Genomic DNA, 25,780 nt, shown 5'->3' with positions numbered 1-25,780 from the left:
AATATAATTTCTAAGCTCATTGCAGTTAACTTACTTTGTAATGGTCGTAGAAAAGAAGGAAGTGATTACAGCATAAGTTGCTATTATTTTTTAAATTTTTTCCCCTAGTTTTATGTGAGCCGACTGGAAAGTAGCACAGTACTGAAAGATCTGAAGCCTGAAACGGAGTATGTTGTTAATGTGTATTCTGTGGTAGAAGATGAATATAGTGAGCCTCTGAAGGGCACAGAAAAAACTTGTAAGTCAGATTAAAAAAAATCTTCTCATTATTTTGTTTTTTAAGATGAATAGGTGGCAGTCTATGTGGGATTTTTGGCAGCCTTACATATCATTCCATTGTTCAATATCCATTCAACAAATATTTACTAAGTGTGTTCTTTGTACTGGTGCTCAATAAATACTCATCTGTGCTTACTGGCTGTTCTTGCAATCATGGGACTCCACTGGTAGAATGGGTAGTCGTGGCCATAGATAACGGAGAGGGTTCACTTACCTTTCATATAGTTATTCACTTAAGAAAGGTGTCATGTGGGGAGTGGGACAAAGATTAGGAAGAGGAGCTGTGCAGAGATGACCTATTTCAGTTTTGCATGTAGCCAGATCTTCCTGCTGTCAATGACATCAACCCCTTTTTCCTGGCCTTTTCATCCTGGCCTTTATTAGAGAAGTTCTAATGGCTTTGACTTTGAGTAGAGCTTCTGGCAGAGTTGTTCCTTGCTCCTATTCCTGGTAAGGTTTCTGAGGCCATATGAAAGAACTCTTTCCTTTTCCCACCTTCTTGGCTGGACTCCAGGGGAAGGGAGGCCAGTAATAAGATGAAGGAGTGGGCATCACTCTCTCTAAGACAAGAATTGACTCTACTTACTGTTCAGTTCCTTAAGTCTTTATCTCTTCCCCCTCTCTTTATTGTATAAGGTTTAGGTGTACAACATTGTAAGCTGACATCTGTATACACTACAAAGTGATCACCCTCAAAAGTCTATTACCATCCATCACTCTACACTTGATCCTCTTTATCCCTTTCACCTACCCTCCAACCCTGTTCCCCTCTGGTAACTAGTGATATGTTCTCCGTATATGGATTTGGTTTTGTTTGTTTGGATTTTGTTTGTTTTTAGACTCCACGTATGAGTGAAGTCATGTGGTATTTCTCTTTCTCTTAACCTATTTCACTTAGCATAATACCCTCAAGGCCCATTCTTGTTGTCACTAATGGCAAGATTTAATTCTTTTTTATGGCTGAGCAGTATTCCACTTTATATATACTTCTATATATTTCATTATATATCACTTCTTCTTTACCCATTTATCCACCAGCACACAGAGAGGTTGTTTCTATATCTTGGTCATTATAATATGACATTATATAATATAAGCATTATATAATGCTTCAGTGAACATAAAGTTGCATATATCTTTTGAATTAGTGGTTTGTACTCTTTGAATAAATAGCCAGTAGTGGAATAGCTGAATCTTATGGTATCTATTCTTAATTTTTTTGCAGAATCTCCATACTGTTCTCCATAGTGACCACACCAATTTGCAATCCCACCAATAGTGTATCAGGGTTCCCTTTACTCCACATCCTTGCCAGCACTTGTTATTTCATATCTTTTTGATAATAATGATTCTAACACATATGAAGTGATACCTCTCATTGTAGTTTTGAATTGTGTTTTTCTAATAATCAGTGATGTTGAACATCTTTGCATGTGCCTGTTAGCCATCTGTATGTCTTCTTTGGAAAAATGTCTATTCACATCCTCTGCTCATTTTTTAATTGGGTTCTTTGTTTTGTTGTTCTTGTTGTTGTTGTGTTGTATGAGTTTTTTATACATTTTGGATATTAACTCCTTATTGGAGTTTTGATTTGCAAATATCTTCTTCTATCCAGTGGGTTGCTTTTTGTTTTGATGACATTTTCCTTTGCTGTGCAGAAGCTTTTTAGTTTGATGTGGTCTCATTTGTCTATTTTTATTTTTGTTTCCCTTGCCTTTGGAGTCTCAGCCACAAAAGCATTACCATGACTGGGGCAGCTGCGTGGCTCAGTTGGTTAAGTGTCTGACTTCAGCTCAGGTCATGATTTCACAGTTCATGAGTTTGAGCCCCACATTGGGCTCTGTGCTGACAGCTCAGAGCCTGGAGCCTGCTTCAGATTCTATGTCTCCCTCTCTCTCTGCCCCTCCCCTGCTCACACTCTGTCTCTTTCTCAAAAATAAATAAACGTTAGGGGCGCCTGGGTGGCGCAGTCGGTTAAGCGTCCGACTTCAGCCAGGTCACGATCTTGCGCTCCGTGAGTTCGAGCCCCGCGTCGGGCTCTGGGCTGATGGCTCAGAGCCTGGAGCCTGTTTCCGATTCTGTGTCTCCCTCTCTCTCTGCCCCTCCCCCGTTCATGCTCTGTCTCTCTCTGTCCCAAAAATAAATAAACATTGAAAAAAAAAATTTAAAAAAAAAATAAATAAACGTTAAAAAAATTAAAATAAAAAGAACATTAACAAGACTGATGTCAAGGAGCTTACCATCTATGTTTTGGTTCTAGGATTTTTATAGTTTCAGGTTTTACATTCAAGTCTTTAATCAATTTTGAGCTAACTTTTGTGTATGGTGTATGAGAGTGGTCTAAGTTTCATTCTTTTGTATATGGCTGACCAGTTTCCCAGCACCATTTATTGAAGATACTGTTTTTATTCCATTGTACATACAATGGTTCCTCTGTCATAAATTAATTGTCCATATATGTGCAGGTTAATTTCTGGACTGTCAATTCTGTTCTATTGATATGTGTGGGTTTTTTTGCCCATACCATACTGTTTTAATTACTATAACTTTGTAATATAGTTTGAAATCAGGGACTGTGATACTTTCAACTTTGTTCTTTTTTTTTAAATTTTTTAACATTTATTTATTACTGAGAGACAGAGAGACACAGAGCATGAGTGGGGGAGGGGCCGAGAGATGGAGAGACACAGAATCTGAAGCAGGCTCCAGGCTCCGAGCTGTCAGCACAGAGCCCGATACGGGGCCTGAACACACAAGTCGCGAGATCGTGACTTGAGCTGAAGTCGGACGCTTAACCGACTGAGCCACCCAGGCACCCCACAACTTTGTTCTTCTTTCCCTGTGATTCCTTTGGCTATTCAGCACCTTTTGCGGTTTCACATACATTTTAGAATTACTTGTTCTAGTTTTGTGAAATATGCCATTGTAACTTTGATAGGGATTGCATTGAATCTGTAGATTTTTATGGATAGTCTGGACATTTTGACAGTATAAATTCTTCCAATCTATGAGCACAGTATGTCTTTCCATGTCTTTGTGTATCTTCAGTTTCTTTTATTAGGTTTTATTAGTTTTCAGTGAATAGGTCTTTCACCTCTTTGGTTAAATTTATTACTAGATATTTTATTCTTTTTTATGCAATTACAAATGAGGTTATTTTCTTAATTTGTCTTTTTGATAGTTTGTTATTAGTGTATGGAAATACCATGGATATCTGTATATTGATTTTATGTCCTGTGAATTCATTTATTAGGTCTAACAGTTTTTGGTGGCATCTTTAGGGTTTTCTATATATAGTAACATGTCATTTGCAAATAGTGATAGTTTTACTTCTTCCTTTCTGATTTGAATACCTTTTTTCCTCCTTGCCTAGTTGCTATATTTAGGACTTCCAATACTATGTCGAATTAGTGGTGAGAGTGGGCATGCTTGTCTTGTTCTTGAACTTGGAGGAAAAGCTTTCAGCTTTTTCCCATTGAATGTGATGTTGGCTGTGGGTTTGTCATATACGGACTTTATTATATTGAGGTAAATTTCCTCTATTGCCACTTTGTTGAGAGTTTTTTTTAAATCATAAATGGGTGTTCAATTTTATTGAATGCTTTTTCTGCATCTGTTGAGATGATCATATGATTTTTATCCTTCATTTTGTTAATGTTGTATATAACATTGATTGGTTTGTGAATTTGAACCATTCTTCATCCCTGGAATAAATCCCACTTGATCATAATGTATAATGCTTTTAATGTATTGTTGAATCTGGTTTGCTAATATGTTGTTGAGGATTTTTACATCTATGTTTGTCAAGGATATTGACCCATAATTTTATCTCTTTTTGTGTGGCATCCTTGTCTGGTTTTTATGTCAGGGTAATGTTGGCCTCATAAAATGTGTTTGGAAGCATTCCCTCCTCTTTAATTTTTGGAAGAGTTTGACAAGGTTACGTATTAAATCTCCTTGACTGTTTGGAAGATTTCCCCAGTGAAGCTGTTTGGTCTTGAACTTTTGTTTGCTGGGAGTTTTTGATTTCTGATTCAATCTTCTTGCTAGTAATCACTTTACTCAGGTTTTCTATTTCTTCCTGATTCAGTCTTGGGAGATTGTATGTTTCTAAGAATTTATCCTTTTCTTCTAGGCTGTCTAGTTTGTTGGCATATTGTTTTTTGTAGTAGGTCTTTTAAAAAAATGTTTATTTATTTTGAGAGAGAGAGAGGGAGAAAACAAGTGGGGGAGGGGCCGACAGAGAGAGAGAGAGAGAGGGAGAGAGAGAGGGGGAGAGAAAGAGAATCCCAAGTAGACTCCATGCTGAGTACAGAGCCATTCATGGGGCTTGATTTCACAACCGTGAGATCATGACCTGAGCTGAAATCAAGGGTCAGACACTTAACTGACTGAGCCACCCAGGCACTCCTATGTAGTGTCTTATGATCTTCCCCCCCTCCCCACCATGACATCAGTTGTAACTTTTCTTTCATTTCTGATTTTATTTGAGTCCTTTTTTTTCTTTGTTTGTTTAACTAAGGGTTTTTTTTTATTTTGTTTATCTTTTTCAAAGAACCAGCTCTTAGTTTCATTGATCTTTTCTATTTCCTTAGTCTCTATTTAATTTATTTCTGTCTCTGATGTTTATTACTTCCTTCCTTCTAACTTTGGGCTCAATTTATTTTTCTTTTTCTAGTTTCTTTAGGTGTAAAGTTAGATTGTTTATTTGAGATTTTTCTTGTTTCTTGACATAAACCTATATTGCTATGAACTTCCCTCTGAGAACTGCTTTTGCTGAATCTCATAGCTTTTGGTATGCTATTTCTGTTTTATTTTTTTCTAAGTATTTTCTGATATCTCCTTTGCTTTCTTTGATGACCTCATGGTTGTTCAGTTACATGTTATTTGTTTTCATGTTTTTGTGTTTTTTCCAGTTTTGTCATTGTAATTGATTTTAGTTTCTTACCATTTTTGTCAGAGAAGATGCTTGATACAATTTTAGTCTTCTTAAATTTATTGAGACTTATTTTGTGACCCAACATGTGATCTATCTTGGAGAATGTTCCATGTGCACTTTAGAAGCATATGCATTCTACTGCTTTTGGATAGAATGTTCTGCATATATCTATTATGGCCATGTGACCTAATGTGTCATTTAAGACCAATATTGCCTTATTGATGTTCTGTCTCATGACCTATTCATTGCTGTAAGTAGGGTTTTAAAGTCTCCTACTATTATTTTTTTGGTTTCAATCTCCCCTTTTAGGTTTTTAAATATTTGTTTTATATACTTTGGTGCTCCTGTGTTGGGTATTTATAAATAAACTTTTATTTTTAATGTTGTATCTTCTGGCTGGGTTGATCTTTTTATCATTATGTGGTGCCCCCTTTGTCTTTTAGTACAGTATTTATTTTAAAGTCTGTTTTGTCTGATATGAGTATAGCTACATCAGCTTTCTTTTCATTTCCATTTGCATAGAATATTGTTTGGCATCCCTTCACATTCAGTCTGCATGTGTCCTTATTTCTGAAATGAGTCTTTTGTAGGTAGCATATAGACAGTTCTTTTTTTTTTTTTAAATTTATTTATCCACTCTGTCTTTTGATTGGTAAATTTAGTCCATTTATATTTGAAGAAATAATCAATAGGTATGTACTTATTTCCATTTTGTTGTTTTCTCGTTGTTTTTGAAGTTCTTCTTTGTCCTTTTTCTTCTCTTTTTCTCTCCTCTTGTGGTTTTCTGGCTTTCTTTAGTGTTATGTTTAGATTTCTTTCCTATTTTCTTTTATATATTTAGTATTAGTTTTTCTTTGTGATTACTGTGAGATTCATATGTAGCATCCTATGCATATGAGAGTCTCTTAAGTTGATAGCAACTTAAATTTGAACACATTCCCAAATTTTACATTTTTATCCCCCATTTTTCATATTTTTAAAGAAATGATGTTTTATGTAAGAAGATTTTTTTAAATATTTATTTTTGAGAGAGACAAAGAGAGAGTGTGGGTGGAGGAGGGGTAGAGAGAGAGAGACAGGGGGACAGAGGATCCAAAGTGGGCTTTGTGCTGACAGCAGAGAGCTGGATGTGGGGCTTGAATTCACAAACCATGAGATCATGACCTGAAGTCGGATGCTGAGCCACCCTGGCACTCCACGTTTTATATTTTTGATGATACATTTTACATCTTTTATTTTATGCATCCTTTAGCTAATTATTATAATTCTAGTTAACTTTACTACTTTTGTCTTTTGACCTTCATACTTGCCTTATTGGTGATTGATCTACTATCTTTGCTATATATTTACTTTTTCCAGTGAAATTATTACTTTCATATTTCTCCCACCTCTCCTACCTGCCCTGATATGGCTCTTTTCTCTTTGTTGTGGAAGGTACTATTCCTCTAGTTCTCAGGTCTTTCTGTTTCAGAGGAAATTATTTCATATGTGGCTATAAATTTTTCGCATCCATGGGAAGAGGTGATTTCAGAGTCTTCTTTTGTTACCATCTTGAACCTGTCCTCCATCTCTTCTCTTACTATCCTTCATATTAGATCATAGGAACTGGGAAATAATGTATTTCATAATGGGCAGGATTAATCTGATATTTTCTTGAAACTTTAAACTCAATCTTTGGACAGTATATAGAAAGCTATATGGGTATTAAATGAAGAGGAAACTGAAAATCTTTTATTGTGCCTCATGGGCCTGGTTTCCAGAAGTCCACGAATCCCCTAAGTTTCAGTTATTAATGTATGGCACTCTCACTTAATTTTTCTTTAATTAATGATGAAATAAAATACTGTACTTGTTACTTATGTATGAAATTTTATGATTGAAGTCTGAAAAGAGACAACTTAAAGATATTTCAGAAAAAGAGATTGACATTTCAGGAAGTTGGTATCTATTTTCACTTCCATATGGACTCATTGGAATGCCAGTTGAAATTTAAACTTTCTTTTTTTATAAAATAGTTGTAACTTGCTGTCCTGAGTGTGAGGTGGCAATGAACAATGAGATTAGGTTTTTCAGGAGAGAGGAAAGAATTATACTGACTCTCATTGACTTCTTGCAGCAACCCATTCTCTATTTAGCATATATAATACCAATTATTAAATAGGAGTCAACAATTAAAAATGAGTAGATTGACAGGAATTAGACTGATGTCTGCCTTTACATTCCAACAGTACCAGTCCCCGTGGTCAGCATGAATATTTATGATATTAGCCCTACCAGCATGCATGTGCAGTGGCAGCCAGTGGGAGGGGCTACTGGCTACACCGTGACATACGAACCCACCAATGCCACAGAACCAGCAAAGCCAAAAGAGGTGGGAGACATTTGTTTCTTTATCATTGGGTCTTCTTGAGACTTTCTAGTTTTAGAGACTGCATTAAACTGCAGTTGCTTATGAACTCATTTATAACTACATGCAAAATGGAAAAATAGAAAATTAGATTTGTGACCTTTGACACATTTTTAAAAAACATTGGCATGAAAGGAAATTCTGTTCAGAGAAATGAAAAATAAACGTTGTGTTATATAATCTAGTGGTTACAAATAGGCCATAATTGGCTACACCCAGTAAATGGAAATGTTTGATTTGAATGTCTTATTTCCCTTTGGCATGTCCATATGCAGATGCGTGTGGGGCCAACAGTGAACGACGTGCAGCTGACTGATCTTTTTCCCAACACTGAGTATGCAGTCACAGTGCAGGCTGCCTTGCACGACCTCACTAGCGAACCTGTCACTGCTCGGGAAGTCACCTGTAAGATATTACCAGTTTTTATTCTTTCTTTATTGCTGTTGATGTAATGTTCATTAGGATTTTTCTTCCACCCAGTGATACTATCAATACTTGAATAATTTGTGCATAAATTACAGGGTTATTCCCTATGGGAATCACAATTGAGAATTAAAGTTAATTCTAGACTTATGGCAGCATCTTAAATTGATTCTAGGATGTACTTTTTTTTCACATTTAACGTAGTTGATACTGAGGATGTTTCTTAACAATCAGTGGTGGGTGTCTTACAAGTACTTTTGGCCAAGTGTCAATGAGGGCATAGAATATAAAATAATGGTATATTTAAGTATGATATATAGCACTGGTGAGAAGGGAATGTCGGGTGAGTGTAATTTTGGAGGAAGATTCTAGACTTAAGATTAAGATGTTCCAAGTTCTTGCTGAAGTAGAAACTTTATGGCACATGTAGATAAGTCTGTTTCAATTAAGTGAGCTAATCAGTTTACTCAATCCAAAAACCTATTATTGATCATCTGTTGTACTTCAGTCACTTTGCTGGGTATTGGGAATGCACCAATAGATAATACAAGGTAGTGTAAAGCATGTGGACTCCTTTGTGGTTTGCACTTTTCTTGAGTAATTGATCAGTCCCTTTTGTGTTTTTGGTTTGTTTCATTGGCATTCAGGTGCTTTTTCTTGAAAAGGACAATGATTGCACTTAGGACCCTTGCTTTTCCTGGCTAGAACTTTTGTTTCATGCTTGTTGAGGTGGTCATGTTGGAATAGATGACTAGGTTTAAATTTGAGTCTCAGCCCACATTTCTAAGGAAATTAAGAAGTTAGAAGGAAACTTCAAGGGGGAGGGGAAGTGGTACAGAAGCATGATAAGGCAGAAAAGAGAAAGAGCCCTTGAAGGGTGTGACAGTATAAATTCATTGACAACAAATAATCATTTTTTATATATTAGACCCTGTTTAGAGCTGGTGGTGGTTTTGTAGAAATGAGGTAGTGGCAGATGGAAAGAGTGGGAAGCCAGCTAGGGAAGCCAGCTAGTGGGAAGCCAGATAGGGAGATAGGTGTTCTCAGAGTGTCTGGAGAGAAGATGCAAGAGTCATAATGGCATGAAAGGCGAGTGTGGTCATAGATTTGATATGAAGCTGGAATACAACAGTGGAGGAAGGGAGGACACAGAGATGCAGAGAGACAAAAACATTGAAGGGAAAAAGGTGCAGAAACATGGAAGTGGAGGGTGATGTTCAGGAGGAAGGATGTACAGAGTTGAAATGAGAGACAAAGGAAATTGGTCAACGGGCAGCTAGAAAGTGAGATCTGTCTAATATATTCTTTGTTGGTTATCCTTAGCCATGTTCTTTTTAAGGTAAGGTTTTGTTTGACTTGGCAAAAAGTTTGTCATTTGGATTTTCTTATAACCATTTATGCTTCTGTGGATTTTCTTACCAGCTTACCGGGTGCTTAATTTTGGCCCATCTTCATTCTTCATTCTCATAACCATTTGTTTTTCTATCATTTTCTTTTAAGGGACCATAACTCTTTCGATTTTGTTTTCTATCCTAACTGATTTAAATATCTGATAAACACAAGCTGCACATTTATGCTGAATTATGATATATTATAGCTGAATAGCAAGTAAGATCTTATTAAAATAGTATGGAAGGAAGTCTGCATATAAAAGAGAAATTATAATTATAATAAAAATTTAAATTTATCATATTTTTAAAGATCCTTACTAAGAAAAATTGAGCTCTACCTAGTAGAATCATAGTATGTTTGTCCGCATAGCTATTTTTTAAAGTTATTTTGCTGCACACTGTTAAGTTTTCTGCAAACAACTTGAAAACATGTGTAAATGCATTAGAACTCTGTGGTGAGAGCCACATCAAAACCTCATTTCTCATGCGTCTCCAGTGCCTTTACCCAAACCTCGAGATCTGAGACTCAGAGATGTGACTCACAGCACCATGAATGTGTTTTGGGAACCCGTGCCTGGAAAAGTGCGTAAATATATCGTTCGCTACAAAACACCAGAAGAGGATGTCAAAGAGGTAAGTTGAAGACTGGAATGGATTTGGAAATATTTGTTTTCTGTAGGTTTAATAAAAGAACCCAAATTAGTATAGAGAATAGCATGTTTGAATACTTGTAACCTTATTAATACAGTATTGAAAATTTGTTATATTAATAAGGCATTTTTTGAATACTTGATGATATATTGGACTGTGTTGCATTTAGTTTGGAAATGTTTTGTTGTGTGATATTGATCTCAAAATCATTATCCCTTAATGGATAGAGTCGTAGAATGTAGATGGTACTTCCTTCTCATTAAGATGCCTTTTATGGTACTCTGCATTCTATAAATTACTAAAAATATCATAATAATGTTTCTAAAAATAAAAGCTAGCAAAGGATGCAGGAAAGAAGAGGGGAGTTCATCAGATAGTAGGAAGATAGGGCAATGCAGCAGGACTGAGAGAAAGGGTAAATGTATTCTTAGAGGAGGGTCCCTTTGGTGGTGAGTGTTTTTGAAATGATGTTGGGGCAGAGATCTGTTTCGATGACAACCTGACTCAAGGTGGGAGCAAACTGAGGGCCTTCACTAGAGAATGGGCTTAAAACTTATGTGTGCTTGGGGGCACATTAATGACATTTTTGGTAGATAGAAATAGTTTCCGTAAGCACTCACTTGTTGACTGTGCTGGTCATTTGGATTATACTAAAGCTAATTTATACATGTGCACACATTCATTTCATTCTAGGTTTCAATTTCAAAAGAGGCACAATGACCAGTGGGCCTCACAGGATTCTTGTGCATAACAAATGAGGTAATGCACAGGAGAACATTTCTGAAAGAAGTAAGGCAGTGATACAAAAGGAAACAGAGAAACTGTCGTTGCAAAATGGTTAGGTTGCTTGAACCTGTAGAGAGTCATTATTTACCAAACCCTAGTGTCAATATATTTTTCCACATTGGAAGCATTTAAACTGTCCCTGGTTCCTGGACTCTTTTGCATATTAGAAACCATTGCTATTTTTTGTAGCACAATTCTTATGCTCTTTTGCTAAGAGGTACAGTAAACAACAGAGATGTTAAAACTATACTCTTCGTAAAAATAGTTCCACTGCTCTATTACAGGTAGAAGTAGACAGGTCAAGGACCAGCACCCCTCTCAAAGACCTGCTCTCACAAACCCTGTACACAGTAGGGGTTTCTGCAGTATATGATGAAGGGGAGTCTCCCCCGGTGACCGCTCAAGAAACTACCCGTAAGTTGTGATCATGCTTCCTTGATAATTGAGAAACAGCATTACATGACTGTGTAACTGAACTTATTGGCTCATTTTGTTTCTTAGTACAATTTTTTTTGAATATTTGTGGATTTCCAGATTGCTTTTTATTTATTTTCTGCCCATCTTCAACCTTCATGTCCATTCCTTTTATTTTCAAATTTATTGTGTTATTTTATTTTTTCCATTAAGTTTTTAATTTTTGAAAAATTAAAAAAAAATTAATGTTTTTATTTATTTTGAGAGAGAGAGAGACAGAGAGAGAGAAAGAGGAAGAACAGGGAAGGGGCAGAGAGAGAGAGGGAGAGAATCCTAAGCAGTCTCCATGTGGTAGCACAGAGGCCTACGTGGGGCTCTAAGTCACAGACCTTGAGATCATGACCTGAGCTGAAATCAAGAGTTGGACGCTTAACCAATTGAGCCACCCAGGCACTCTATTTAAAAATTTTAAAAATGTTTTTATTTATTATCTAAGTTTTAAATTTTAATTCTAGTATAGTTAACATACAGTGTTATGTTTCAGGTGTGCAATATAGTGATTTAACATGTCCATTCCTTCTATGATACGTTTATCTTACTATTCTTCTATCAGCCACTGTCATTAATTCATCTTCCAGATACTCAACTGGTGTGTGTACGTGTGTGTGTGTGTGTGTGTGTGCGTGCGTGTGTGCATGTGTGTGTGGGGGGGTGGGGAGGAAGTATATTCTTGATGTAAGTTGGCCATTTTCTCTGGGAAAGTTGTGTTAGTTATCAAATATTTTTTGAAATCTTACTATATATAAAGTGCTATCAGCAGTAACAAAATATAAAATCTTTGCCTTCAGTAGTTCATGATTTCATTGTGGAGATAAGAAAAAGTAATTGACAATGTAGGGGCTCACATAAGGAAGGTGAGGTAAGCGGGACTCAGGTTGCGCACTGTCAGGTTTCAGAGGAAGGGGAGGCTTGCACAGTGGAAAGGCAGGGGAGACGCAGGGCAACCTGCCCTGGTCCCGTCTCACCTGCTCCATTTTGTTGCTGCTTCCAGGGATGTCCGTTTCTTCCTCTGTCATGGTACTTGCATAGTATTTAACCCAATTATTGTTGCTCGTTAATCTTTTTCTATCTATTCTGCTTACCCCTCCTCCCCACCAGTGAAGGCAGAGACATACTTACTTTATACAACTTTGCATCTCCAGTGCCTGGCACCGTGCTTAGCACATAATTTCCTAATCAAATAGCGCTTAAAAAGTTGAGGTCTAGGGGGGGCGTGTGGATTGGTTGAGCATTCAGCTTCTTCTCAGGTCATGATCTCATGGTTTGTGAGTTTGAGCCCCATTTCAGGCTCTGTGCTGACAGCCTGGATCCTGGAGCCTGCTTTGGATTCTGTGTCTCCCTCCCTCTCTGCCCCTACCCCACTCTTTCTCTTTCTCTCTCTCTCTCTCAAAAATAAATAAACACTAAACAAAATTTAAAAAAAAAGTTGAGGTCTAGAGCCGGTCTAGTTCCAAAGAAATATAATGGGAGCTACTTATGAAATTCAAAGTTTTCTAGTAGCCACATTTGAAAAAGTAAAAGGAGGGGTGCCTGGGTGGCTCAGTCGGTTGAGCGGCTGACTTTGGCTCAGGTCATGATCTCGCAGTCCGTGAGTTCGAGCCCCGCGTCGGGCTCTCTGCTGACAGCTCGGAGCCTGGAGCCTGTTTCAGATTCTGTGTCTCCCTCTCTCTGACCCTCCCCCGTTCATGCTCTGTCTCTCTCTGTCTCAAAAATAAATAAACGTTTAAAAAAAAAATTGAAAAAGTAAAAGGAGACAGAGGAAACTAATTTCAATGTGTTCTATTTAACCCAATATATAAAAAGTGTTGTCATTTTAATATGTATCAGTAAAATAATTATATTAATACTTCTCATAATTTTTTCCTATAATAATTATTTGAAATCCAGTACATATTAACTTTATACTTACAGTATTTCTCAATTGGGACTAGACATATTTCAAGTACTCAGTAGCTACTACTGTATGGCTAGTAGCTTTGACAGGAGACACCGCAGGTCTAGAGAATTTAAATGACTTGCCCCACCTCATCCAGCAAGGTACTGCTGGGATCAATACAAATCTGGAACATTTGCTTCCTGCCCTGTAACTCCCTCACTAGAGGCCCCAAAGCTTCTCCTTTCATACCTAACTGTCTATATAGGATCAGGGAGTCTGGTCAAATGTTACAGCCTACTCCTTAACATCAGACAGTATCGACTTCTGCTTTTCTTATCATGTGATTGCTGCTAGCAATCTCAGCTGTCTTCTTGGCATGCTTCTTACCTGGAAAGGGTAGTGCCTGGATGGGAATATCAGTGCATGCGAGTAGACAGACAGCTCTGCATAAACATAACAGGTGTAGTAAAGAAAAAAGTCAGGAAAAAAAGACTAGTGGAAGGAGGTAATTTAGTAATTACTAAATCAATACTTTCAATGTGTTTTTAATCCTTAAGACTTCCTAATACCTTTTAGATATATTGAAAGTACATCCTTAACATGTGGTTTGCTTTGCAGATGTGCTTATGAAAGTGGTGCCACTCAGTATCTTATTGGGCCTTTTCACTGTAATTATTAGAAATAAATTTTTGATGGGTCTGGATTTTGTGTAGTTGGCTTTGGTTAGTAGGGGGTAGAGAAATAATTGAAAATGAAAGCTCGTAACTGGAGGCAGACATTCCAGATTCCTTGTGCCTGGTCAATGGAGAGGCTTTTAATTGGGGTTTCAGCAGTCATTAGCACTCTGGGGTTATTCCTGTCTCTGGACAGAGTGAGTACAGTCTGCTTCACTTATCCTTAAGATAGACGAGTGTTTATCAGAAAACCTCACGCATGGATTACTTAGATCATTACATTTCATAGGCCATGATGGCCCATGCGCTCTCAGATAATTATCTACCAAAGTTTAGGTTAATGTGTATTGCTGTGTGAACAGGTCCATGGTTTTCACATGTAGATGTTCAGCTTTCAAATAGGACATTGAAAAAAAATACTTGAGATGCAGAATGATCGAGAACCAGTGAATTAGAAGAGTATTACTAAAAGGTACTTTAAAAAATATCACCATTTTAACAGAATACAAATAGTAACCTATTACATCCATGTAGTGTTTGCAGTTTTCAGAGCTTTCTCTTACACTATCTTTCAAATGAACTGAACTGGTAAGATACTTGGTTCTAAACAATGCTTTCAGCCAGTGTCCCCATGTCCATGAAGGTAAAACAAAGCAGTTTTATTATATTGTTTGTGGATCACATTCATAGACTTGGTCCTGCTTTATCTCATGATAGGTACTGTGCCAGCACCAACAAACCTAAAGATTACTGAAGTAACACCGGAGAGTTTCCGAGGGACTTGGGATCATGGAGCTTCAGATGTGTCCCTGTACAGAATAACCTGGGCACCTTTTGGAAGCTCAGACAAGATGGAGGTAGTGTTAGCTCTCTTCCTTCCTTTCTCCCTTCCGTTTTTGAAAAACATCTTATTTCATTATAAGGAATCTTGTTTGAAGCATGTATTACCTCTATTGCCAGAAAAGCATCCTTTCTTATTAGTGACATTTGAACTCTTGGGATGCAACAAAGCCAGAATGGCTTTGTAGTGGCTAAATAATGTCAACCAACTTCCATTGAGTGTATGATGTACATGGTGACTTAATTTTGTGTGGGTTTGTTTTTTTTTTTTCCTCTTTCACTAAGACCATCTTAAATGGAGATGAAAATACTTTGGTGTTTGAAAACCTGAACCCGAACACTCTTTATGAAGTTTCTGTTACTGCCATATATCCTGATGAGTCAGAAAGCGATGACCTGACTGGCAGTGAGCGCACACGTAGGTGTTCAGCTTTGAAATAGGACCTTGTTATTTTAAAGTTAATTTAAAAAATAGAGCTATGGCTATATTAGTAATATTTCCCCAAATTCTGTTTTGTTTTTTTTTTGTTTTTTTTTTTTTTTAATTTCAGCACGTTTGATACCCTTAACAACACAAGGTAAGAGTTTAATTTGCTGAGCCATATGAATGACAAATAATGAATGAATGAATAAATGATGAACAAATGAATGAATGAAAAATACCATAAAATCCACTGCAAAGAGATTTTCTGCTTTTAAATTGCAAGGCATCGATTGAGACCTATTTTTAAACGTTTCTTAAAAAACTGCTTTATTGCCATTTGTTAAGAAGTCATTTAAGATTCAATGGCCATCCTTTACTGGGGTCAAATTTAGTCCTAAAGTTAAAAGTATACTGATTTCCTTGTGAATAGTGATTATTTGGGGAGGAGGCCTCGTTCTGTGAGCTTACTCTGTCTCTCAACAATCTTTTTTCAGCTCCAAAAAGTGGCCCACGAAACCTTCAAGTGTACAATGCAACATCTAACAGCTTGACTGTTAAGTGGGATCCCGCTAGTGGTCGTGTGCAGAAATACAGAATTACTTACCAGCCTTCAACAGGAGAAGGCAATGAGCAAACGGTAATATTTTTGAAAAAAAAATATAACTGGGAAAATTCTACCTTTTCTCCTCAAACTCTTTTCGCCTCCAGTGTTTAGTCATACTTACTACTTTGAGGGATGCAAAATTTATTGTATTGAATGGACTTATTTGACTCCATTTGCGATGGGAACTCTGGACATTCTCATGAGAAGCGAAAGTTGCTTTTCATGGTAGGCAGCCTCACAGCATCAGACATGTGCCTCATGCATGCACATTTCCCTTAAAAACTCTTAGCGCTGGGTTATCTATGAAGATTTATAGATTTTTAAAGTCTATTTAGATTTTTAATCCATATTTCTCCAACTTAATCAAATACTGAAAGTTTGCCAAATTTCTGTTATTGTAATTTTCTTGTTTTTGCATGTGATAGATATTTCCTATATCTGGAGTTTCCAGATCTAGGCTTCTGTTCACCTAATTCATATTATTTATTATTTTTATATTTATCCAAATAGAGGTTTCTGAGAAAGATGATATTACTGTAAACAACCTTCATCTTCTTTATCTTTCTGGTCTTCCTTGATTTAACAAAGTCCTTGTCCATTCACTTTGTCTTTTTTTGAACCTTCTCCACCTTTGCTTTGTGAAATATGTGACTAGAACTGCACGTAGGTCAGAAGGCACCATGATTTTTTATACCAGCAGGGAGATGCTTTCTGATTTATTTCAAATGTCTCTTTTGCTGTATATGGTCCAGCATTTTGTTGACATAATTTTGGCTATAACGTTTCCTCACATAGCCCTATAGAGAGATAGGAGTTATTAACAGTAAGTCACCTGACTTGCCGAGATCCAGCAAATGGGTCTTACCCCTTACCAGTAGAGATGTTAGATAGATGCCAGAGGTGGATGCTGGCAGTGGTTAAAGGTGTATGGGTAAAGTTTTCTGATACTGCATATTAAGTGGGTTTATCTGAACTGGAACTCTTCCCATCCCTGGCGTGACTTTTGAGTCAGTCTTTTGAGGTTTCCATACAACTAGTCTTAGGCAGTATTTTTGGATAGAAATTTTGTCTACTTTCATTAAATAAGTTTTCAATAATAAACTAAATACCAACTGTAATCAACTGGCTTTTATAGAAAATAAGAAAAGACACATTTGATGAACTGATAATTTGATGTCTGAAACAGGACTTCTTGGGGTGCTTGAGTGGCTCAGTTGGTTTTGGTTATGGCTTCATGGGTTCAAGCCCCACATTGAGCATCGGACTGTGTTCTGGCATCATGAAGGCTGCTTGGAATTCTCGCTGTCTCCCTCCCTCTCTCTCTCTTTCTCTCTGTATCCGTCTCCCACTTGTGCTGTCTCTCTCAAAATAAATAAACTTAAAAAAACGCCAGAACTTCTTTTGTCTATGTCAGGCCAGATTTAGGTAAAACTTAAAAGCAGGTGAAGCTTGTCTTCAGCATTTCCCTCCCCATTTCTACTGTGTCTCAGAGGTTTGATACAACTTGAAGGAGTCTCATAAACTCACCCTCTGGAAAGTATTAAATGATAATCCCTCAAGGTTTGTTATTCTTAGGAATATTTGCATTTCACTGCTAGTCCATGAAATAAAGTAATGAATCACTGATACTGGAAATATTTTGTAGAGTTGGACGGGAGAAGTAGGTCATGCCTCTGCTTACCCATCAGGCTTGTTCTACTAAGTGAATGCCTTCATACTTGTTCAATATCAGATGGTCTGTATGGATATTGATACTTCTTTTCTCATAACCTCAAATATCCAATTTACTAAAATTAGCCACCTCATTCAATTTGCTCATATTGAGGATGACTCGTGTTTCATTGAGGTTTTTTCTGGAATTCAAAGAGTTGGTGGGTGGTTAAGTGGGAAACATCTGGACCATACTAGAGCATCCAGCCATCCAGATGTACACTCTTTGTGGGCAGCATGCCATTTTCATGTGATTTTAATTAGTATCACATAAGTATTTGAATTCGGTAGACTGTTAACAAATCATACAAATTTTCTTTCAACAAGATAGCTAGATGGCCTTAAGCAATGAGTAAAAAACTTCAAACTCTGTAATTGGAGGAAATTGGGAAAGCTTCATACCTCAAGCCTGGTATCACAGAGCTGGCTGGGAACCCTGGCCTGAGAGTGACCTGGCAAAGGGTCCAGTCACGTAGTTTACACAGCTAATGCTGTTAGAATGGCACTTTTGGGGCGGGGGGTAGGGGGAGGGCGGGGAGGAGAAATTCCAGTGCTTTAGATCTTTTGCTGAATCATTTTAATGTGTTTTCTAAAGCAAATAAAAAACATCTGTAAAAAAGTAAAAATACTAGTGAATGGTGTGGAGCTTCTAATATTAGGCAGTTCTTTCTATCTGAAAATTCCTTTGTAGCTCACTTATGATCAAAGCCTTTTTGGGGAAAGAGCTATGAAATGTGCCTTGGACGAAATTTTGCTGTGCTGGCGGCAAGTTGAAATATCTTTTTGAGGTCACCAGTTTAAGGCTTAGAATGTTCGTTATGATTTAAGGTGCATCGTTTACACTTCAAATTACGCCATAAGATATATTTTAAACCTTCACTGTGGTATGTGTTTCCAGATCTTGGCAAGGGTCTCAAATAGCTCCCCTGTAGAAAGAGCTTTCTCTGACAGATCAGTGAGATGGAGAGGACGTGACTAACACTTATCCCTGTTTTGCTTAAGACCACAATAGGGGGACGGCAGAACAGTGTGGTCCTGCAGAAACTGAAGCCTGACACTCCTTACACGATCACTGTGTCCTCCCTGTATCCTGACGGTGAAGGAGGTCGGATGACAGGAAGAGGCAAGACCAGTAAGTAAATCCAGACTCCTGTATTTTCTTTAGTAGCTACCACCGGAACAGAATCACATCTTTATCTGGAAACAGCGAGTGACACAGTTTTGCTAATCAAATTTTAAAATGCATTGACAAAATGATATTAATTGCTTATCCTTGCTTGGAGTTATCTGTCTCTGTTTATGGAGAAAGACATTTATTACTTTCTAGGACTGAAAAAGAAACCACTTTGGGGCCAAAATATTTTGTGGAGAGGAGACATGTGTACCGGATTACCAAAGAAATTCTTTTATTTATTCACTACTTCAACAGATATTTGTGGGGTGCCCATTATGGGGTCTCTGCTGTATTCAAGGTGCCTGGGAAATATCAACGAATGTGCATTTTGAGTGTGCTTCGTAGTTGGGATCATACTGTCATGTGATTTCTGTGCATTGCAGAACCTCTGAATACCGTGAGGAACCTCAGAGTGTATGACCCTTCTACCAGCACCTTGAATGTTCGCTGGGACCACGCAGAGGGAAACCCTCGTCAGTACAAGCTCTTCTACGCACCAACAGCAGGTGGTCCAGAGGAACTGGTAATTACATCCTGTAGCGAAAAATGCATGTTTATTTAAACTGTAGCTGAATGAATTCAAAGTCAAGCTAAAAATGTTAACCAGTTTGCTTTAGGGCTGAGGAAGTTCATATTCATTTAATAGAATTCAGTAGAGGGTAATAGATTGCTGCCTTAGTGCCAGGGTGATAGGAGGATTCTGGGAGGTTGAGCTGGGGGAAATAATTATTCCAGGAAGTTCTAAAGGGGGATCCTAGGGTGAGTGTCAGGGTCTAAAAAAGTCTTTATAACCTCTTGTAACAGTTCATATGGGCACATCTTTATATTCCGATATTACAGAACTTGCTTCTTGACTTGATCTTGAGTTAGTATTTTGAGTATTATATTGTTTGAGGCATTGTTTCTTTTATAAGTTTTTCAAGTCAAGTGCTTTACGTTTTATTAAAATCTTTAGGTACCAATCCCTGGGAATACGAATTATGCCATTCTTAGGAATCTGCAGCCAGATACCCCATATACTGTTACAGTAGTTCCTGTTTATACTGAAGGAGATGGAGGACGCACATCAGACACCGGAAGGACATGTAAGTTGAGAAGGAAGGAAAATTCTAGGTTTTTCATTATAAATTTTGCTTTTCATTATAAAGGCCGCATAGGCCTGTTAAAATTTTTGGAAAATTCAGAATGATAGAATAACTACATAACAGGTACCTGCTATTTGTCTTCCAAACACCAGCAACTGCTAACATTTTTGCATATGAAATAACAAATTTATAATGGCATTCTTCTGGGATGGTAATTTCAGGACTTATAAATGTGAATATGATCATTAGTATGCTATTTTCGTCATTCTCTTTCACCGACAAAAATTGATTTTGCTTTGCTTTGTGCTTTATAAATCTGTATGAAACAGTGTTTTGTAATTGGCTTTCATAGTGTGAATTGTTGAAATGTGTTTATCACATTACTTGATTGCATGCTTCTCTGGTTTGCTGATGAAGTGCTTTTGGTCGTCAGAAATCTGTGTGCTTTCATTTGCTGTTAACATCTTGTGAAACCAGTTTAAAGTGGTTTTACTGTGCTTTGTAGTATTGCTTACAGGCTTTTGCGTATACTAATAAATAATTTCTTTGGCCTTAAAAATATACTTGCTGATGGCTAAAAGGAAGCAAGTATAGATGGCTTCTTACGGTGAGAGATTTGTGCTCTGGAAAGATGATGTGATTAGCTAAAGTAGAGTTTGGGGTTAATACATGGATTTAATTTGTATGTTTTTCTAAGGCCCTGTTGGGGAAGTTAATTGAGAACTGAGTGTATCTTCTATTTCTCCCTCTTTTTGACTCTTCTCTTAATCACAGAGCACCTCAGTAGCTATTTCTTGAATGAAGAAGGGTTGGATGAAAGAATGAATGATTGAAACCAGCCAGCTGAATTAGATAGGCTTCATAGCTGTTGTCAGTTTGTACTGAGAAGGCAGACACTACAAAATTCCTTTTCTGTATCTCCATTATCTATGTTGGAAAACCAAAGTTTCTTTTCCAGTTTTGCCTCCCTTGTCCCTTGTCCTTTTATGGCCAGCCCAGTACTACTACTTGTACTAGCTTGTTTTTATTGGCAACAGTTTTGCTTCCATATAGAAAAAGGCCATAATTGGCTAACTTAGACTCAATTTGGATTTGGAGGGTTTTAATCTGCTTTTGTGGGTAGATAATTAGAAATTTAAGGAGGACAGTATTTTATCCTGTTACAGAGTATAACTCCCGAAGAAGCGATAACAAAAGCTTGACCTACATAAACAGACTTACGAAATATGTGTTGGCTTTTCTTTCCTCAGTGGTGAGAGGGCTGGCAAGGAATGTCCAAGTGTACAATCCCACGCCAAACAGCCTAGACGTCCGCTGGGACCCTGCGCCGGGGCCCGTGCAGCAGTATCGCATCGTGTATTCTCCTGTGGCTGGCACAAGACCGTCCGAGTCTGTAAGCAATCTGGTCCTCTTCGAGCTCAGTAAAAGAGCTGTGTGGACTCTACTGCACCTCCTGCTGTGGCTGCTGGGCCAGACGGATAAGCCAGTTACTGGAGTGGCAGCGAGTCTCATGCAAACTTCATTTCCTGATGAGCTTAGTCTTGTGTTTGTGTCTTGTTTGGTAGCCTGTGTGAATGCCAACCACAAACATGACCATGAATAATGCTTAAATGATTGCACCTAACGATTTAAGGCGGTGTACTAAATTTAGGGTTACTTAGCAAAGATGGATTTTGGGAAAATACAAGTCAGCTATATGAGTTAAGTACCCCAGTAATAAATGCAAATCATTAACAGACCTTGTCAGTATGGGCTTTTGTTGTAACGTAGAAATGTCTGTGTTATGAAAATATCTTAAAGTTTGCCTTCACTGGCTCTTACAAGTTGCCCAGTCTGTTTCAATTCACAATGCTATTTAGTTTTTTTTTGTTTTTGTTTTTGAGAGAGAGATGAGAGGGAGTGGATGTGCACATACACGCACAAATGGGGAAGGGGCAGGACAGAGAGAATCTTAAGCAAACTCCACGCTCAGCACAGAGCCTGACTCAGGGCTTGATCTCACGACTGTGAGATCATGACCTGACCCAAATTCAAGAATCAGATGCTTAACTGACTGAGCCACCTAGGTGTCCCCTATTCAGTTTTATAAGTAGATTGATGATGTGGAAATCTGAAATTAGTAATTTGAATAGAAATAGTATCAGAACACCTAGGGAAAAGTAAATTTATGGACTAATTTACGTCTTTATAAAAATGGACAATGGCGGTGAACAAAGATAGACAAATGATTTGCATGTCTCTGTGTATGGTGGGACTTACTCAGGCAACATTGTCCTTGTCCATTTTATGGAGTAGCTCTCGATTTTAATGCAAAATCTCTCCCCTACTAGTGTGTGTGTGTGGGGGGGGGTCCCTTCTCTTATGTGTGTCTAACAATCAGGATGCTCTGTGGGTAACTAGCATGAGCCCTGGATTTGAGAATCTTTATAGTAAACATAAATGACAGACAACTGAAGCTACTAAGGGTAGTTTAGCATATTCAGTAGTTTAGTATGAACTAAATTTTTTTTTTTTTTTTTTTGGAGGGGGAATTTCTGAGGATAAATTGTATCTGATAGTGTGGCTTTGCCAGATCTCATGAGGAAGCATAGTGGTTGGCTTCTGACGTGCCTGGGCTCAGCTTTTAATTGTAAATGTTATTGTGTTGACTAATAAAAAACTCGATAAGCATTTGAGCTGTTGTCAAGCAGAATTTGGCATTTCCTCCCCTCCAGATGGTGGTGCCAGGGAATACCCACACGGTGCACCTGGAGCGGCTGATTCCGGACACACCCTATTCTGTGAACATTGTAGCTCTCTACTCCGATGGAGAGGGAAATCCCAGCCCTGGCCAGGGCCGAACGCGTGAGGCAGAAATCCTTTCTCCACCCCCTTCCCTTCTAACTAGGTTGGCGGGGCTTCTCCGAGTGAGTGAGAAGTGGGAGGTGGGTGCTGAGTGAGAAGTGGTGAGCACTGTCTCCACCTTTGCACAGACGAGAGTAGGCCTGGGTATGTGGTTCTGCCTGGGCATCCTCACGTTCAAATTCCAGGCTAAAGCTCTGGGCCCATGACTGCTGTCTGTGCTGAGGGAACTTCATTCTGCCATTTTCTCATCTGGGACCTAAGTTAAAGAGGAGTTTTTCTCTTCTTCTGCCTTGCAGTGGATCTTCTCACCAAGTGGGCACTTGAGAGATGTGAGGGCTTGGCTTCTATGTTTCATTAAACAGGAGGTGGTTTCTAGTAGTTGAAATAATCCCTTTCTCTCCCAGTCTGTATATTTAGTTTCAAACATAAGGGAGTAAATATCCTAACGAATGTGAGGCTTCCCCAAGTAACTCCTTTATACCTTTGTAAAATTATCCTATGCCCCTTCTGCCACCCCCATGTCTGCCATGCTCACAAGTGGGCAACTAACTGTATTCTATTTTTATTTATTTAGTACCACGAAGTGGACCAAGAAATATGAGAGTCTTTGGGGAGACAACCAATAGCCTCTCTGTAGCCTGGGATCATGCTGATGGGCCGGTTCAGCAATACAGGATCATTTATTCTCCCACTGTTGGAGATCCAATTGATGAATATGTAAGTTCAGTTCTCATTTATTTGAGCATTTTATAATCTCTCACCTGGCAGGGGCGTGAAATTAAGTTGGTTTTTTTTTTTTTTTTTCCTTTGAGAGTGTACTGTGATTACAGCTGAGTCCTTGACTCTTGGGTGACAGTCACATTTGTTATGAGTTTCTCTGACACAATACTGACACAATACTTTCTCTGACCCAAATACGTCTAATGTGTCTCCCACGTTAGGGAGAGTCAATGCCTTTGGGCTCATTTTGTTCTAAAGACAGACTGAAAAATTGTCTTATTGCATGAAATACATATTTCTAGCCACCTAATTTTGTTCAGAACTGAGTCTAGTGAAACATGATACCTACTATTCTGAGCTACCTAAATTAATGTCCAAATGATACGACCCTGCAAAGCCTATCCTTTCTTTAAATCTGATTTCTCTATAAGATGCCCCTTCAGTATTCCAGTGCTAACTGATGCCTCTTTTCTTTAAATTTAACATTTTTTGTTGCACTGGTTTTGGAATATAATATGCTGTCAGATTACCTGAAAACTTTTTATGTGTCACAGTGTCTCTCTTGAACCAGATTTAGGTTTCTTGTAACTTCCTCACAGCCCTCACCAGGCATATCCATTAGCTATGGATGGAAAAACTTACCACTTTTTAAAAAGTTTAGTGGTTAATTGAAGTGATAGGTCAATTGAAGATTACACAAAATGTTGATTATAAAGCAGCTAGGTCTGTGGTTTGCAATCATTCTGCCATAGACCTTCTTTGATCACCCCCCCCGCCCTTGGTTATCGTCATGTTCTATTTCATCTTTTGAACTTGATATCTTAAGCTTTAATTCAGACACCCATTTTTATTTATCAGAAACACATGCAATTGTCATTTAGAGTTTCCGATCAAAATGAGATACGCAGTATTACCACACTTAGTTTGCCAAAGCAGAGAAGCTCATGCTTTAGCATTTATTCAGCCTTGCATTGGACAAATGGTCAACTTCCCCCCTACTTTCTGAAAATATAATTTCTTCACCCAATTCACAATTCAGGGGACTCCATGCTGGGAACCACTGGCATAAGCAGTGCACATTGTTTGTAGAGGTAAAGCATAGGGTTGGAAGAGAGATAGATATATCTGGTTCATTTCCTCTTCACGGGGGTAGTTGAATGTATTTTCCATTTCCTGTTTTTCGTCTTTTCCGCCTAATTAGTATCAGCCAAACTGATATCCCTGAGGGCAGACAAGGAGTCCATTTTTGTTCACCAAAGCATTCCCAGCAGCTATTGCCATTCCCACAGTGGCTGCGTGGTGGGAATTTGCTGTGGGAGTACATGAAAATGTAACACACATGGATGAGAGGTGGAGACAAACCTTGCTGCATGCTGCTGACTGCCGCAGTACCCAGTAATGTGCACCGAGGTGTTGTATGTGTTCTTACCTTTCATCCTCACCATTTCCTCCACGATTTTTCTGCTTAGTCACAAGGCTGATAAATGGCTGATCTGGGATTTGAGCCCAGATCTCTCTGACTCTAGAACCACTCTCCTGCCGCTGCACAGAGGCAGTGTAGACCTTGATTGAGCATTGTGCAACAAAAACAAAGGATGAAGAAACTGTTACTGTTTATAGAAATACATAAAACAATGTTGCCTTTTGATCTGGAAGCTCTCTAGCTGATAATTTGTCATTTAACTTCTTATAGACCACAGTCCCAGGCAGAAGAAATAATGTAATGTTGCAGCCCCTGCAGTCTGATACTCCATATAAAATTACTGTTATTGCTGTTTATGAAGATGGAGACGGTGGCCATCTAACAGGAAATGGAAGAACTGGTAACTGTCTTCATCCTTTTATAATCTTTAAGTTTTTCCTTTACCAGTACATCCCAGATATTACATTAATACTGCATTAACATTTATATTAAACATTGAATTTTGTCAAAATGATATGGAAATAGAATTTGTATTTTAACTTTTTAAAAGTCCCCTAAAAGAAGAAAAAGAGACAAAATCTGCATATTTTGCTTTGCTTGAGATAGTTTTGTTTCTCCTTTGGAAAACCATTGTTTCTCCGAATAATGGTTTAGTTTGTGTGGTATCAGTAAAGGATGTAGCTGTTAACTCAGTCAATTTAGTATCAGCAAAAAACACTCTATCATGATAAAATGTTAAGTCTCAAATAAAGAAGCAAGATGATTGGTACTCATCTCTGTCTTTGCAAATTTAGCTTTTTTTTCTGTTGTACCAAGTAATTTACAGAAAATTATTAGTGTTCGGATCCCCCTTTTTTTAATATATGAAATTTATTGTTAAAATGGTGTCCATACAACACCCAGTGCTCATCCCAAAAGATGCCCTCTTCAATGCCCATCACCCACCCTCCCTTCCCTCCCACCCCCCATCAACCCTCAGTTTGTTCTCAGTTTTTAAGAGTCTGTTATGCTTTGGCTCTCTCCCACTCTAACCTCTTTTTTTTTTTTTTCTTTGCC

The 25,780-nt window shown here is 38.0% G+C and overlaps 1 protein-coding gene across 2 annotated transcripts in view; it reads left to right on the top strand.

Annotated features, from left to right (window-relative positions):
- COL12A1 (collagen type XII alpha 1 chain) overlaps positions 1 to 25,780 on the top strand; it is a 115,858-nt gene that overhangs the window by 49,587 nt on the left and 40,491 nt on the right. For both annotated transcript variants that reach the window (XM_030315852.1, XM_030315853.1), the window contains exons 23-38: positions 109 to 238; positions 7,447 to 7,589; positions 7,901 to 8,030; positions 9,936 to 10,072; positions 11,161 to 11,290; positions 14,618 to 14,757; positions 15,026 to 15,158; positions 15,292 to 15,318; positions 15,659 to 15,801; positions 18,481 to 18,610; positions 19,036 to 19,175; positions 19,608 to 19,737; positions 20,988 to 21,130; positions 22,452 to 22,581; positions 23,156 to 23,298; positions 24,995 to 25,124. In XM_030315852.1, coding sequence (XP_030171712.1) covers positions 109 to 238; positions 7,447 to 7,589; positions 7,901 to 8,030; positions 9,936 to 10,072; positions 11,161 to 11,290; positions 14,618 to 14,757; positions 15,026 to 15,158; positions 15,292 to 15,318; positions 15,659 to 15,801; positions 18,481 to 18,610; positions 19,036 to 19,175; positions 19,608 to 19,737; positions 20,988 to 21,130; positions 22,452 to 22,581; positions 23,156 to 23,298; positions 24,995 to 25,124 — 2,059 coding nt within the window. The remainder of the gene's footprint in view (positions 1 to 108; positions 239 to 7,446; positions 7,590 to 7,900; positions 8,031 to 9,935; positions 10,073 to 11,160; positions 11,291 to 14,617; positions 14,758 to 15,025; positions 15,159 to 15,291; positions 15,319 to 15,658; positions 15,802 to 18,480; positions 18,611 to 19,035; positions 19,176 to 19,607; positions 19,738 to 20,987; positions 21,131 to 22,451; positions 22,582 to 23,155; positions 23,299 to 24,994; positions 25,125 to 25,780) is intronic.

The sequence above is a fragment of the Lynx canadensis genome, chromosome B2 (genome assembly GCF_007474595.2).
Source record: "Lynx canadensis isolate LIC74 chromosome B2, mLynCan4.pri.v2, whole genome shotgun sequence".
In the NCBI taxonomy this organism is placed as follows: Eukaryota; Metazoa; Chordata; class Mammalia; order Carnivora; family Felidae; genus Lynx; species Lynx canadensis.
The sequence above is the reverse complement of the archived record's forward strand: the minus strand, read 5'-3'. Positions and strand labels throughout refer to the sequence as shown.